This window comes from Ailuropoda melanoleuca, chromosome 6, assembly GCF_002007445.2.
Source record: "Ailuropoda melanoleuca isolate Jingjing chromosome 6, ASM200744v2, whole genome shotgun sequence".
Lineage (NCBI taxonomy): Eukaryota > Metazoa > Chordata > Mammalia > Carnivora > Ursidae > Ailuropoda > Ailuropoda melanoleuca.
In genome coordinates this window covers 75,915,504-75,931,658 of record NC_048223.1, presented here as the reverse complement: position 1 = coordinate 75,931,658, position 16,155 = coordinate 75,915,504, and the positions used below count along the sequence as shown (strand labels likewise).

Here is a 16,155-nt window from a genome sequence, read left to right as displayed (position 1 = left end):
AGCTCAGAGAGGGGTTCATCTTGTCTCAGGTCACACAGCAAGGAATTGGCTGAAGTGGCATTGGAACCCAGGTATACTAGACTTCCGAGTTGTTTCACCAGGGACACACACACCTGACTCTCACGCCAGCTGCCCGCAGGTGGGAGAGGGAAGATAGGGCTCGTTCCACCTGCCAAGCTTGAGCCTGCCCGGATCCAACCTCATGCACCCCCAGCAGCCTTTTTTGGTGGCACTGGGGGGATAGACACTCTGAGAGGAGCCACCATTTGCTCAACCCAGGGAGCTGAGGGCCATCACTTCCTTGATGGGGAGACCTATAGGCCAGACCTGTAGAACACCCATAGGAGGCACTCCCCTTATGAGTGGCCCGGGTCGGTGCTGCTCGGTGGGAGTCAGGGCCGGTCATCCCTCTTCACTTTAGATGGGTCCAGGCGTGCCATGACAGTGTTCCCCCTCCTTCCCTCCCGCGGCTTGTCCCCAGTTGGCATTGCTCCCACTGGACCTCCCCTACCCATCCTACCTTCACACCAGATAAGGCCGTATAGCCCAGCGCTGTGCTCACCAGTACCGTGGCCACTAGCCCCATGTGGTTATTGAGCACTTGAAATGGGACTACTGCTGCCCAGGAACTGAATTTTAAATCTTATTTAATTTTAATCAAGTTACATTTAAATTTTAAAACTGATACTGCAGCTGGGACGCCTGGCTGGTTCAGTTGGGAGAGCATGTGACTCTTGATCTCGGGGTTGTAAGTTGGAGCCCCACCATAGGTGTAGAGATTAAAAATAAAATCTCATAAAAATGGATAATGTAGTTATTGGAAAACATTTAAGTGTGTGTGGAACACCTTGGGTCTGTGAGTCTACTTATGCAACTGCAAATTTTATGAAATCTAAACAGATCATTTTCCGATGAAAATTTAGCCCAGAGTAGAAGTATAAACCAAGCTTAGTAAGAGAAAATGTAAAAATAGCTCATTAATATTTTTTACATCGGTTACATGTTGAAATGCTCTTTTTTGTATATCATACAAAAATAATAAAATGTATTATTAAAATTGATTTCACCTGCTTGTTTCTGTTTAACGTAGCTACTAGAAAGTTCTTCAATTATTTATGTGGCTTCTATTCTGTTTCTGTCAGACAGTGCTAGGCTGGGGGTTAAATGTGTGGGTTCAAATCCTGGCTCTGTGTGTCCTTGAGCAACTGAACCAGACTCTCTGGGCCTCAGTTTCTCACCTATAAGACAGGGATAATAGTAGCACCTCCCTCGAGTTGTTCAGAGGAATAAAGGCGATAATGTTTGGAAAGCACTTAGCCCAGTGCCTGGCGTATAGTAGTGCTCAGGGGAGAAAAAAGGACAACGTTGCGGGCTTCGTTTTATCCTAACACTGAGAGTGCAATTCCGTGAAACTCGGCGGTATTGATGCAGGGCCTGCCGGGCGCCAGGCCCTGGGACTCCCACGGAGAGCCAGCGCTCGGCTCCTCTGGCACCCGGACGTCTAGGAGGGGGGCTGCTCCGGGGAGAAGCGGGTAAGGGCAGGCGGCGATAAGTGCGGGGGCAAATGCCGCCCGGAGCTGCGCTAGCGGGACTCCAGCTGCTCCCGCGGGAGTGGCCGGGGGAGGCTTCCCTGGGAAGCGAAGCCCGACTGACGAGGAGCCAATCAGGTGCCACGGAGGAGAGGGTGTCCCTGGCGAGGGAACAGCCACAGCGCCAGCGCCCGCAGCGCCTGTCCGCTGCTCCCGGACTGCGCCATCTGCCTCACCAAATTTTCCATTTCTTGCCTCCAACTCCCTCCTGGCTGCGGCCCCGTCCCTGCGTTCAGCGCAACTTGCTAGGGCCGGCCCACATCACTCCCCTTCTCACTTCCTCTGCGCTCTCCCATCTCCTGTGGGAACCTCCTCCCTCCCTTGCCGCTCCAGCTCGGGTCCCCTGTGTTAGCAGGTTTCCCCTGATGGCTCCTGTCCCCCGGCCCCCCCCCGGCTGACTACTTCATTCTACACCATCGGGGTTCCCAGGCCCTCTCTTCATCTCCCTGGGGCAGTCGTGCCTGTCCAACTAACTTGCCCCTTTCTTAGGGCAGGAACCAAAACCAGCTCTTACCCACCTCCAAGCACTGGGCTGAGCCCTATCAGTAAGACCTGTGGATTGCCAGAGCCCCTCACTGGGGAAACCGAGAGGCATGTCCATGTCCGCCCAGGCACAGTGGAAAATCCCTGGCAGGGGGAAGGGCTGTGGAAATTTCTTCTTAACGTTCTCTTTCCAGACTTGGACTTGCCCCAGAAAGCAGTCAAGCATTTGCCCAGTGACCTGCAAGGCGGCTCTGCTCTTCCTCTCCCCCCACCCCCACCCTGGGCTTGAACCCAGGGAGCAGTGATAGGGCTGGGAGAAACAGGAACTGGCAGTTGAGCTCAGCAGCAGAGAATGGCTGTGAAGTCCTCTTGCCCCATCCCCTTAGTTCAAAGATGAAGAAACACGGGTCAGGGGCAAAATGACACAAGGCTGCAGATGTCTTCAGTCCCAGTTCAAGCTCCCCTAGTGCCCCACATTCCTGTTTCCTCATCTGTAAAATGGGCATAATAGTAATAGTCCCTACTTGGTAGGACTGGTGATATGTGAAGTGAGTTCAGATGTGGAACATTCTAGGAATATGTGCTATGTATCCTCTCTAACCCTGAACCTGCCCTTCCTCGTAGCCCCAGTGGTAGAGAGTGTCCCTCCCATTGTGCCAGCGGCCACCTCTGGGGGCTTAAATAAGGCCTTGAAGTTATCACCAGGGACTAGCGGGTTCCTGTGAGGCCTGGCCCCGTACTGTCTGTAGACTGTGTCCACAGCATGTCTTGCCTGTATATTTGTCCTGCTGCTTTTTAAATGTATGTAGATGCAATTTTTGGTGAAAAAGATACAAATTCACTTAACAGTGTTAGTGAAGTCACAGGTTTGTCATATATTCAGTCAACCAGTGATAGCAAAAGTCAACTACAATTTTTGGAGTTTCATAATGGGTTGGGGGCCATTGGGACAGGTGCCCCAATCTCAGCCCTTCTCCCCTGAGGGGCCTGTGCTCCTCTCCTGTCCCCTGAGAATGTGCCAACCCAAAACAGCTCCACTACTCTGTCCCTGGTCCCCAGACTACCCCCAAAGGGGCTCTGACAGGAATCTGAGGTGTGGCAGAAGAGCCTATGTGAGAGAATGAAGAAGGCCACCCTCAAGTCCTCAGAAGTCTCATCCCTCCCTCCTCCCACTTGCTAGAACATACAGGATACTGCAGATTCCTAGCCCTCCTCCGGCCCTTTGCCGCTAATCACCTCGGAGGCCTGGGTGCAGTGGGACTTGACTGTGGGGGTCATTGGGGTTTGGACTGGGATGTGGAGAGGCATACGAGTGCTGGGAGGTGTTGGGTACTGTTGGTGGGAATGTGACATGGTGCAGCCAAGGCTGAAAACAGCATGACGATTCCTCAACAATTAAAAATAGAGTGACCACCTGATCCAGCAATTCCACTTCTAGGTATACCCCAAAGAAGTGAAAGCAGGGACTCAAAGAAATATTTGTACCCCATCTTCATAGCAGCATGATTCACAGTAGCTAAAAGGCAGAAGCAACCCAAGTGTCCATCAGTGGATGAAAGGGTAAGCAAGTGTGGTACGTACGTACAATGGAATAGTATTCAGCCTTAAAGAGGAAGAAAATGTGGGCTCTAGGAAATTTGCTACAACATGAATGAACCTTGAAGACATTGTGTTAAGTGAAGTAAGCCAGGTCCTAAATAAGACAAATACTGTGATTCCACTTATATGACGTATCAAGAGAAGTCAAATTCATAGAGTCGCAAGGTTGAATGGTGACTCCCAGGGGCTAGAAGGGAGACACGCGGTATTGTTATTTAGCGGGTGTAAAATTTCAGTTATGCAAGATAAAAGACTTCTGGAGAACAGTTGCATGACAATGGGAATATATTTTTAACACTACCAAACTGTACACTTAAAAATGGTTCAAATGGGGGACGCCTGGCTGGCTCAGTCGGTAGAGCATGCAACTCTTGATCTTGGGGTCGTGAGTTCAAGCCCCACGTGGGGGGGGTAGATCGTACTTAAAATTAAAAAAAAAATGGTTCAAATGGCAAATTTTATGTTATGTGTATTTTACCACAATTTTAAAAAAGAAGTGTTGGGGATTAGCCCTAGTGGGCCTCTCAGGAGATGGCAGATTTGAGATGTCGTGTTCCTTTCCATCTTTCCTCTCTTCCACACGTGTTCACAGAGCACTTTCAATGAGCCAGACACTGTTTTCGGCACACAAAAAACATGGGTTAATGTTCTACTACCAGAGACAGCCAAAAAATAAAATCTGAACCAAAATACTCATAGCTTCTCTATGCTTTCTTTTTCTTAGTGTAAATGTACCATATTTACACTAAATGGACTCATAATTATGGAGCCATAATTTATGTTTTAAAACTTCTAGAGCTCATTTTATATACTTTTAAAAAAAGATTCTATTTATTCATTTGACACAGAGAGACACAGAGAGAGAGCATGCATGAGCAGGGGGAAAGGCAGAGGGAGAGGGAGAAGCAGACTCCCTGCTGAGTCGGGAGCCCCATGTGGAACTCGATCCCAGGACCTGGAGACCATGACCTGAGCCGAAGGCAGACGTTTAACCATCTGAGCCACCCAGGCACCCCTCATTTTATATACTTTTTAGTGTGTGTTAGAAAAAATTTTTAATTCAGGTATGATTTGCATGCAGTAAAATGTGCACCCTTTTTTTGGTGTTCAATTCTAGTATTTTGAAAATGTGTGCTAAAAAAACAACTCTATTGCTATAATTTACATGCTCTAAATTTCACCTGATAAAAGTGTAGAATGCAATGGTTTTTTGTATATTCACAGAGTAATGCAACTGTCACCACAATCAATTTTATAATATTTTCATCACCCCCAAAAGAAACTACCTATGAGCAGTCACCCGTCCTAATCAACCACGAATCTACTTTTATCTCAATGATTTGCCTGTTCCGGACATTTTGTATAAATGGGATTGTGTAACATGTGGTCGGTTGTGACTTGTCTCGCTTAGCGTCATGTTCCTGAGGCTTATCCAAGTTGTGACATATATCAGTACTTCATTTCTTTCTACTAATGAACAATATTCCGTTGCATGGAGAGACCACATCTGGTTTATCCATTCATCTGTGGATGGACATTTGGGTTGTTTCCACTTTGATTTGATGAATAATGTTGTTATGAACATTCACACAGACGTTTTGTGTGGACGTGTTTTCATCTCTCTGGAGTGTACACCCGGAAGTGGAATCGTTGGGTCCTACGGTAGCCGTACGTCTAACGCCATGAGGAGCCGCCGCAGTGTTTTCCCCAGCGGCTCCACCATTTTACAATCCCTGCAGCAACGTATGAGGGTTCCCTTCTCTCCACCTCCTTGCCACTACCCGTTCCTTTCCATCTCTTTAATGATAGCCGTTCTGGTGGTATGAGACAGCAGCTCACTGTAGAGCTCATTTACATTTCCCGAATGAGCAAGCACGTTAAACACCTTTCCATAAATAGCTTATAGGTAGGTCATTTGGACGTCTTCTTTGGAGAAATGTCATTCAGGTTCTTTGCTTGTTTTTTAATTGAGTTGCAAGAGTTCTTTATAAGAGCACCTGGGTGGCTTGGCTGGCTAAGCGTCTGACTCTTGATTTCGGCTCAGGTCATGATCTCCGGGTTGTGAGTTCGAGCCCCACGTGGGGATCCATGCTGGGTGTGGAGCCTTCTTAAGATTCTCTCTCTCCCTCTTAAAAAAAAAGAGCTCTTTATATATTCTTGATGCAAATCACTTATCATATATATGATTTGCAAAATATTTTCTCCCAGTGTTGTCTTTTTACTGGATTGCGTCCTTTGAAGCACAAATGTTTTTAATGTTTATGAAGTCCAACTTGCGGACCATCTTTTCTATCACTAGAGAGAGAGAGAGAGCGATGTCTGCTTCTTAGGGGTTCCCACTTATTTTGACTTTCTCTTGCAGCCCCACAGAGCCACCTAGTTATATACAGTTGGAATGAATGAATGCAGTAATCGGATGACGAGCCCTCAGTGTCTGCCTTCAGAGCCGTCAGGACCTCACAGCCACAGAAGTTTCTGTGCACTGCCCATGCGTGAGATCAACATGGAGATTCCTTGCATGGACGTGTCTGAGTTTAATAGACTGCTTTCTAATTTGTGATTCATTCATAAAGAGCCCCCTTTCAGGATAATTACAGAGTCCTGTAACAATCTATTAATTGGGCCTGGTTTCTGTGCCTCCTGTTTCCTCAGCCTTCAGTTGGGCTGCCCCAGCAGTACGTGGCCCCCTCCAGCAGCCCAAGCAGATGTGGTTGACCCAGACACCCTCCAGCTGGGAGCCAGGGAGGGCTCAGGGGAATGAGTGGAAGGCCCGGGAGGTAGAAGGCCATACTTCCCATCTTAGCCCTGCAGCCTTGCTCACTGAGCCACTTTGGGCCTTTGCATTTCCTTCTGAACCATGAGGTGGAAGTAAAGGAGCCTAATACAGGGTGTGTAATATGTGCCAGGCGTAGAAGTGTACAGCTTAGAAGTGCAGTTGTCTATGCACATTACCCCCCAATGATGGTTTTGTTTGTTTTAAGATTTAATTTTTTTTTTTGAGAGAGAGAGAGAGTGCACACGAGTGAGGGGAGGGGCAGAGGGAGGTAGAGAGAGAATCTTAAGCAGGCTCAAGGCCCAGTGTGGAGCCTGATGTGGGGCTCTCATGACCTGAACCAAAATTAGGAGTCAGACGCTTAAGCAACTGAGCTACCCAGATGCCCCAAGATTTTATTTTTAAGTAATCTCTACACCTAATTTGGGGCTCAAACTCACAACCCCAAGATCAAGAGTCACATGCTCTACTAACTGAGCCAGCCAGATGCTCCCCAAATGATGTTTTTTACAAGATTGTATTAAGGTTGCATGTTGACATGACTCTTGTTAAGATGTCTTTTGAAAAGATGTTAGAAGAAAGCAGGACCAGCGAAGAAGGAGGTCAAAGGTGATCCCTACTGCAGGGTGCCCACTCTGCAGCCAGCCCTGTCTGCCGCAGCTCGGGCCCCCATCTCTTGCGCAACCACTGGCTTCCTCTGCCAATGGTGGACCCAGTTACGACTTCATATATGTGTCTCTACACTATTATCCCCATTTTACAGATGAGGTAACTCAAAGTGACTTGCTCAAGGTCATTGGCTAACAAAGGTCTGAGTCCAGGTTCAAACCCAGATCTCACCACAGCGTGGAGGCCATAACCACTAAGGACACCACTTCCCTCCCCGGACCTTAGCCTTTAATATTCCTCTAAACTGGGCAGCAGACATAATAAAACAATGAAGTGTTTCTACGCTGCCCTCCTCTCTCCTTAGCCTGAGAGTCTGAGGCTGGTGGGGGAATCTTGTGTGGTTTCAGCGAAAGGAGAGGGCCATGATCAAGCCATCAGGCAGCCAGGGCCTGAGGGGAACCCAGGACTGTCCCACTGAACTGGAGGGTCTGGAACAAGTGCTGAGTTTTCAACGCTGTGATCGTGAAGGATGATGCAGGAGGAGGCAGGGGGGAGTCATAAAAGGGTTAGAACTCATTCTGGGTCTTAAAGGAAGGGAAGCATTTGCAGACAGGTCAGAGGGGCGACATCCCTGGTGAAGGGCACTGGAAAGAGCAATATCTGGGATGAGAGAAGGGTAGGCCATATTGACCTGTACCTAAAGAAGGGGAGTTGTAGGGGTGTGGTGGTCCATCAGCCTGGATAGGGCAAGTAGGGTCCACTATCAAAGGTCTTGAAAGGCAGACAGTGGAATCTGACAATAGGGAGCTATTGAAGGTTCTAGAGTAGTATCCTGATGAGTTGGGAAATACAAATAAAAAAGGCAATTAGTACAAACTTTGTAAGCCAAACAGAACAATTTCTGGAAAGCTTATAAGCTTTATTAACTTTCAGTCTTAGCAACGAAGGAGACTTTCCCGTCTTCTCTTCAAGAGCCCAAAACCTGGGACAAATATCCCTGCTGCATCTTAAGAGGCCTGCCAGCTCCCCACCGAGGGTCCTTCTGTCCAGCATTTTCAAGCTTTGTGATGAGGAAAGCCAGTGTGCGTCCAGGAGATGGTGACTCAGCGGTCATTTCTGGGAGTCCAGGCTTTCCTCTGGCCTCAGTCTGACCATCTGAGAAAAGGAGCTGAGTGTGCTCACTGCCTCCTGGTTTTGGAGAGGAGTTAATTCTTACCATTGCACCCAGTTCTTGCCTCTAAATACCAACAAGACTGTCTTGGCCCCAGACATAGTTTTGTTTTCCTTGCTCCTCTTTCGGGGCAAGGAACATACAGGTTTGAACATTGGAGCTGATATTAATTCCCAGGGAAGGATGCCCAGACACTACCCAGAAGCTGAGCGCCCTTCACTCCCAGCTCTCACCCTGAGGGGCTGAAAGTGGACGAGGTCAGGCACAGTCAGAAGATGGTCATTCAAGGGCTGGGGCCTGTGTTTACTGGTCTGTGAAGCATTACTAACCCACGTCCCACCCAGCCCTCACAAGGTGGCTATTAGGAGGATGTGCTAAGAAAATGAAGATGAGGGCTCCCCTAAAACTACTCTGGGCACCTTCTCATTTGTTATCAGCATTTTCAGATCTAGTTCTAACCCAAGTGCATTCATTTTGGGGAACAAGTCACTCAGTGCTACCAAAGAAATGTGAGTCTTCTAAACCATCAAAGTTTAGGACCCTGTGTCAGAATCACTGATGAAAATGCAATGAGGGCCCCAGGAGGATCTGTGCCCAGGGATCTGTGTTTTAACCTGGGCCCCACACGCTCCACTGGGAGAACTACTGTTTTAACGTTGGGCAAACAAGGCCGGCCTGGGACCAGGAAGAGAAACAATGGAGATAACAGCTCTCCAAAGGCCAGAGTGAGAGGTCTGCCCACCCCCGCCTCGACTGGCACAGGGAGGGAGAAGTGGAAGGGCCTTGGCCTTCATCTGGCCCAACCCCAACTTCACTGATAAGGAAATTAGGGCCTAGAGAGCAAAATGAGTCCAAGTCACCCAAGGAATTCATGCGGACTGCAGTCCCCTTGCTCAGAAGCCCTTATCACTACTCCTTCCCTGCTTCCCCTTCGTGTGTGTGTGTGTGTGTGTGTGTGTATGTGTGTGTGTGTGTCATTCTGCACCTGCCAGGGCCACACCTCCCAGTAGCAGGTCATGCCCCTTGGAGCCCTAGGTTCCTTGTCTAGTAAGAGGCTGGCTCCACTTCTTGGTACTCCTGCTGCCTAGCCTTTTACATTCAGAGATCTATTTTGTAATTTTCATGACTGTGTAACAAATGGAACCGTGACTTTTTCACAAAAGAAAAACGTTCCTTATTGTCCTTCCAGTTCCTCTAAGTGCCTTGAGCTCAGTACCCGGGCCTTCTAACCCAGGGCAACCAGGTGAACTCTCCCTACTGACACTCTGGCTCAGTGGGAGGTCTGACTCACTCCTCGACTTCCAGGGCTTTCCAGCGCTTTCCCCTGGGAGCATCAGCCCGCACAGAACCAAGGCAGCCAGGGTTCTTGGCACAGCTGGCACACAATTCACATACCTCCATTACCAGGCTGGCAGGCAGCCCCGGAAAAGAACAGAGAAACACACAGGTGGACCGGAGTCTGCTGAAACTTGCCTTTTACAGGCCCCCCTCCCTCTCCTTTTATTTCACAGCACCGATGAGACTCAACCATTTTAACAAACATTTTTTATTAGAAAAGTAAAAAATATTGCATAGGTCTTAATACTTGAACATCAAGTGTATTCATGAACAGCAAGTATCTTCATGTAAACAGTTCTAGATGGAAGACCCAGATGGCACTCCTCGGGGGGAGGGGTTCCAGCCCCCACCCCAATCCCACCCCATCCCCTCACAGCTCCACTCCTCAGCACACACTGGGGGATGGGCAAACGCAGCTACTAGGTGTAGTTATTCTTCAGGTGTCAAAGATCCCCAAGTGATCCCCACATCACCCCTTCCTCCTTACATTCATGCGTCTGTAAGATAGCTGCCTAGGACAGGTCAGTAGTGAAGCTCTGATCAAAAAAACAAAAGCTACAAAAACAAAGAACACATTTGGCCCCTTCAGACCATGAGATACACAAACCACCTTGACCGCCCCCCTCCCACCAGGGCCGCTACCAGGAGCACACACCCCTTGCAGAGGCCAGCGCAGCCCAGCTGCTCACCTGGCTGTCACACCACTGTTGTCTTAACTGTCAGTTCACAATAAAAACACTAGGGTACATGCTACATACACACCAAGCCAGAAGCCCGGCCGGCCCCTAAGCCTTTGTTTCATGCTACAGTACTGGGGGGCACGTACCCCCGGCCGGGGGCCACCTGCACACCTCAGCGAGCTTCCACGGAAACACAATGTTCCCCACCACCTCAACCTTCCTCCCCACAGGTGGCCGTTGTCAGTTTTCTAACGACAGGCCTCAGTCCCTCGGCTCCTGCCTGCCAAAGTCCACCTCAAAAGTTCAGTTGTCTCTGCCATGGGGGCAGGTCGCCCCCCCCCACCTCGGCCCAAGTTCAACACTCCTCGATGAGCAGTTGCTCTGAGCTGTACAGCTTTTTCTTGATGACTCGGAAGCCGGTGCTCAGCGTCAGGGACTGGCTGAAGCCGGGCACGAAGGTGGAGTTGGCAGAGCTGAACAGCCCCTGGATCTTAGGCCAGAGGCGTGAGTCCAGGCGCAGCACGAGGGTCAGCTGGAAGGTGGGCACCAGGCTGGGGTCGAGGGCCAGCTGGCCGATGCTGTGGCAGCTCTTGCCTTGCTCTACGCAGACGTCCAGCAGCGCCCCCCGCAGGCCGCACGGCTCGCTGTAGGCTAGGCGCAGTAGTTCCTTGCCCACCTGGCTCACTAGCTGGCCAGGCATCAGCAGGCGCGCTGGGCGCCGCGAGCCCAGCCGCGCCTGGGACAGGCTCTCCTGCAGCAGCTGCATCAGGTTGGCACACAAGTGCTCATCCTCAGGGTCACTGAGCAGCTCGAAGTCGGGCAGGGACACCCCGTCCAGGTATGCCGAGTCTGGTAGGGAGAACACACAGGAGAGGGATTCACGAGCAGCTCCGAAAGGGGGAGGTGCTATTTCGTTGAGAAACCAACACACTCCTTCCCACTCCGTGCCTCGGTTTCTGCCCCACACTCGTACCCTATACTCTAATCCCCGTTCCTCCATCCCGCCGCCCCATCCGCAATCGGGGTTCCGATGGGATAGGAAGCTGAGGCTGCGCTGACCCTTTCCAGAGCGGCGCTTTCTCACCTCCCCGGTCCCTCGAGTCGAGTCCAGTCTCCGCCCACGGCTTACCTTCCTCCGGCCCAAAACCACTGTTGCTGCTGTCCAGGGACTCGCAGTCCGAGCTCTCCAGGCTCGCGCAGCGGCCAAGCCCCTCTTCTCGGGCAGCCGACCCCCAGGCTGAGCGCGGCGGCTGATCTGGGGTGGGATTTCGGGACAAGGACGACGACGAAGAGGACGACGACGACGAGAAGCGATCCCAAAGGCTAGGCATGATGAGGACGGACGCCAGGACGTTTGCAGATGAGCTCTGGATGCGGGACCGCAGAAAACGCTGTAAGACAGGAGGGACACGGACCCGGCGTCAGTCTGGGGGCTGGACCAGACTGAGAGAGCTGGGAACCCGCAGGACTGAGGCCTTCCCACGCAGGGATCAGCACACACAGAAGGGACACTTACCAGCTAGCACCGTCAGCGAGAACTGCTAGAACAAGTGCGTACCGCCGCTTGAATTAGTGCTCGAACTGGTACCAACCCCCGAGCGCTGCCCAGACCTGTCCCTTCAACCCACCCGCACCTCCCCCTTGGCCTGCCGCGGTCTCTAGCACCAGCGCCGCGAGGCCTATAAGGACTAGCGCGGAGAGACCACGCCCCCTCGGCGCCGCGGCCCAATCCAGATCCGGGAGTGTGGCTCCCCTAAGCCAATGGGTTCGGGGCGCACGTTCGCAACGTTCTCTCCTGCCTGGTGACAGTGGTCTGGCCCCGCCCCCGTTGAACCCCGGAACGCTCCCAGCCGAACCCAGAGCCGCGGCCACGCCCCCTTTCTGGAAGGGATCCGCGGCGGCTGCAGCTGCCAAGGTCCCCGAGGGCGCTCGCGGCAGGGGAGGATCAAGGAAAGACTTGTTTATTATAGGGTCCTGTTGCTGGGGGAGGGGGTAGCCGTGACCGCGCGGGGGGAAAGCCAGGGGCACTTGAGGGGGCGGCGGGCCGGGAAAATGGTTGTCCCCAGCGTCTGGGAGCCTGCGACTACAGGCACAAGTAGGCGCTCGGATGGATGCCTGTGGGACGGCGGCGCGGGGAGCAGACGTTTACCCGGCAAGCCCTCGAACCTCGCGCACGTACCCCACGCTAACCCGGCCTTGCAAAGGGTGGGAATATGGGGGTGGGGTCCAGACTGGGCAGCTCGGGACACCGAGCTCTGTCTTCCTTGCAACCCCACCCGCCTGATAACTCTACAGCTTCAGGGGATGGGTTAATGGGGTGGGTCCGTGCCCCGCAAGATCCCCGTCCCAAATCGTGTCCGCTCCCACCCCCAACTGCTTCCAAGGAGAGGAGTTGGGGAGGGTGTCTAGGAAAGTGTTGTTGGGCTAGGGTTCCTAGCGCCTGGACTTGGGGGCTGAGAACGGGGACCCATATCAGAAGGACACACGGACCCTCACCGGGTGCGACCAAACCGACCGCTGTGCGGGAGAGTCCCCGGGCGTCTGCCGGGTCCTAGCGCCCCTCCCTTTCAGTGCGCTTTGTGTAAAAGACCCGGAGAGTTGCATCAGGACCAAGGACCTAGATCTCCGGAAAAAACCAGGAGTGCAATGGCCATCCCCTGTTTCGTCATTCAGGCGGGGCCACAGGAAATCTGGCCTGACGGCGGTGCTGCGACACGAATCATGATTGCTGAGGGTGGGAGGAGGTTCGGATGGACTCGACCTTTATGTCTTTAAAGGCTTATCAATCTGTGACACCGGGATCCCGATGGAAGAGGAAACCAAATTTACATCAGACGCTCCCACTCCCACAGCCTAACCAGATCTGACCGGCAGGCCTCGCCTCGGGGGCGGGCTTGCGCGTGACAGACGACACTTGCTGGAGGTCGGGCCCCTGCCATCCCCACCCCCACCCAACTTAAAAAAAAAAAAAAAAAAAAAAGGCTGACCCGTGGGCCTTTCGGGCCAACCAAGACCTGAGCTGGAAAGGACCGGAATTCAAGCCCTGCACCCCATCCCCATTTTCCAGATGGAAGAACCGCCTCTGGAGACAAATTTATATGGATAAAAAATAAATTAGGGGAATCAGATTAGAAGATAGTGTTAAGACTGCTGCACAATAGAATAATAGTCTCTTAGCCGCTAGGGTGCTGAAAGCCTGAACACTGGCCCTTTCTTCCTGTGCTGGGACCTCTGATCACTTGCGGAGAGCCTTAAAGACCCCAGGGTCAGGGCGCTTGGGGGAAGTGCTTGGAGGGCTGGTGGTAGATGATGTTCTTTTGAAATCACCCTTTACTGTTGTGGAGTGATCCCTATGGATGTATCTTTTTGTCACCCAGACAAAAAGAAGATCAGAGTATGAATCCCTCAGAGTACCATTTGCCTTTCCCACCAGGCAGACTGGGCTGGGGACACTTGAGACAGAAGGAGATAGATTTTGGGTGTTTTTCTTTCTCCCTCTCTCTCTCTCTGGCAGAAATTTAAAAAGGAAATATTTCAGAAAAAAAAATGTGGGACACTAAGAAATAGACGTTTTTGAAAAAGTGGATATTCATAAGCGAAAGAATCCAGAGCCAGTTTGGAGAGGTCAGTTCATTAGGAATCATTAATTTTCAGTAAACACCATCATGAGTAGTGTGTTAACACCTTTTTTTATTCACTGTCTCATTCTGTTAATAAAACAGTTTTTCCTAAATGGGAAGGACTGTGTTAGTGAGCACTGAGTAATTTTGTTTCTTTTCAGAGAAATCCATTAATGTTGTCTCATTGTGTTTTTAGAAAGTGATGAAAAAAGGACCAGCAGTCTTAACCCTGGAGGTTTTTCCCACAGTAGGAGGGAGTGGGCTACAGGATAAGGATAAATGATCACCTGCTAGGAGGCCTGGCTGAGGTCTGGCTAGGGAGACTCCAAATGGCTTTCTGCGCTTACACTTTTCCTCCTGGAAGGAGCGGGCAAAGCCCCACACCATTGTCTGCCAGGAGAACCTTTGGACCTAGACAAGGGATTTCTTAACTGTTAGCCCCTCTGTGGATTCCGGGTGAAGGGCATTGGCTCATCATGTGAGGTGAAGGATGGGATCCCTCCCACCTGGCTGGGGCTGGAAAGACTTCATCACCACCTCACATGCTGCTCTCACACTGAAACAGGTGGGGAATGTAGGGAACACCGAAAATGGGGGAAACTCCTGGGGAGGAGGCAGCTCTGTCTCCTAGTCTCTGAGCTAGGCCTCTTCAGAAACCTCAAAGATCCTATAAACCCTGCGTTTGGTGTGCTTCTCTTTCCCTCCTCTTCTCCTTGGGCCTAAGCTAGCTGAGGTCAGATGTGTCTGAACGCATTCCTGCCCGCAGCCATGGAGACCCAGCTGTGGCATCTCTGCCACCAAGAAGCCATCCCTGGCACGTCCACCCCAGCCCTCTGGTCCTGTAGGTGCCCCTCGTCATGTCCCCTGTATAGTCTGTGCATATCTCTGTTAATAACTGTTTCCACTTTAATCTTCCCATTGGACGATAAGCTTCTTAACTTCCAGTGGATGGCACATAGTAAAGGCTCTGTGAATATTCCTTGGATAAATAGATGAATGAATAAGTGGACGGTGGGCTAAAGCAAGAAGGTGAATTTCCCCAGAATTACAGACCTACATCTGGATTCCCAGGATTTAGGTGGGCCTCGGGAGCGGGGGGGGGGGGGGAGGCTTCGGAAGACCTGGATGCTACCTTTCTATCCCCCTTCTGACAAGTGCTGCCAAGAGCCTTAGATGTATCTGAACCTTTCCCTCCCTCCTCAGCTCAGGTCTGGGAGTGGAGCTTCTACGGCAATATAGTTCTCCCGTTGGAAAAAGCATGCAACCCTAGGAAGGGGGGAGAGAGGTGACATCNTCTACGGCAATATAGTTCTCCCGTTGGAAAAAGCATGCAACCCTAGGAAGGGGGGAGAGAGGTGACATCGTGCAGCGGGCTGACGGGGCGGGGGGGGGGTCTTTTAAAGCACTTAGTACTCTACCCTCAAGTGCCTCAAAACACTTTAAAAAACATTTTTTGAGATAAAATTCACGTATAAAGTTAATGTTACGGTGAACAGTTCAGTGGCATTAAATACAGTCCCAATGTTGTGCGGCCACCACCTTTAATTCCAAAACATCTTTATCATCCCAAAGGAGACCGCAGACCCAAGCACGCAGTCATTCTCCTCAAAATACTTTAGAAGTTTCTATTCCCTTGTTAGAGCAGGGCTGCTCCTTTGCACAACTCCAGAGGGCACCCTTCCCATTCGAGTGCATTTACATGTGTCTTCTGGGGAAGTATGCTCTAGGGAGTACTGGTCACATAGACACAAAGTGCAACATGGAATTGGCTTCGAGACAACCGTGGTGGGGAGACGAGCTGAACTCTGAGCAGGAGTGGCCTAGTGTCACGTCCTGGCTGACTCGGGCCTCCGGAGCTAGTAACCAGGCCCCGTGTCCCAGTCTCTGTGGCCAGGACTCTGACCACGCAGACGCTGCCTCTTTCTGGGCTCTGCTATTCCCGTGAGACCAGCCACAGTCTGCAACTAAAAGTCAATATGGACACTCACTCCCGGCCTCCTGCCTCTCCCCATCAGGAGGTTTTTGTCCAGCGCACCGGTTCCCAGGGCCTCAGTCTGGCAAATTGCCCCAGTCGAGTTTGGGGAGTTAAACCAGATCTTGGGGTGGGAACCCTAGAATTCAGGATGGGAACCCCTGAAGGCCAGCCAGCTTGCCTGCAAGGCTCTGCTTGGGCGCCTTCGCAGGTCTTTGGAAACATGTACTTGAGGGTAGTGGAGGTGGCAGGCGGAGCCAGCTGGAGAGGGTGGAGTGGTGTGGTAGGAGGTGGGGACAATGAAGCCAGCAAAAGTGTTCC

The 16,155-nt window shown here is 51.4% G+C and overlaps 1 protein-coding gene across 1 annotated transcript; it reads right to left on the bottom strand.

The window, feature by feature from the left end:
- Positions 1–9,752: 9,752 nt before the first annotated feature.
- DDIT4 (DNA damage inducible transcript 4) lies at positions 9,753–11,896 on the bottom strand. The gene is made up of 3 exons (XM_002928179.4): positions 11,759–11,896; positions 11,372–11,633; positions 9,753–11,091 (listed from the first exon to the last, which is right to left on the bottom strand). Exons 2-3 carry the CDS (start codon positions 11,571–11,573, stop codon positions 10,598–10,600), a joined length of 696 nt encoding a protein of 231 aa, XP_002928225.1. The 5' UTR covers positions 11,574–11,633; positions 11,759–11,896; the 3' UTR covers positions 9,753–10,597.
- Between the last annotated feature and the right edge of the window lie 4,259 nt (positions 11,897–16,155).

Excerpts from the sequence above, each read along its gene's own strand:
- DDIT4 (XM_002928179.4), bottom strand. The coding sequence starts at position 11,573 with ATGCCTAGCCTTTGGGATCGCTTCTCGTCGTCGTCGTCCTCTTCGTCG. Across the intron at positions 11,092-11,371 it reads TGGTTTTGGGCCGGAGGAAG|ACTCGGCATACCTGGACGGG; the intron begins GTAAGCCGTGGG and ends TCTCCCTACCAG.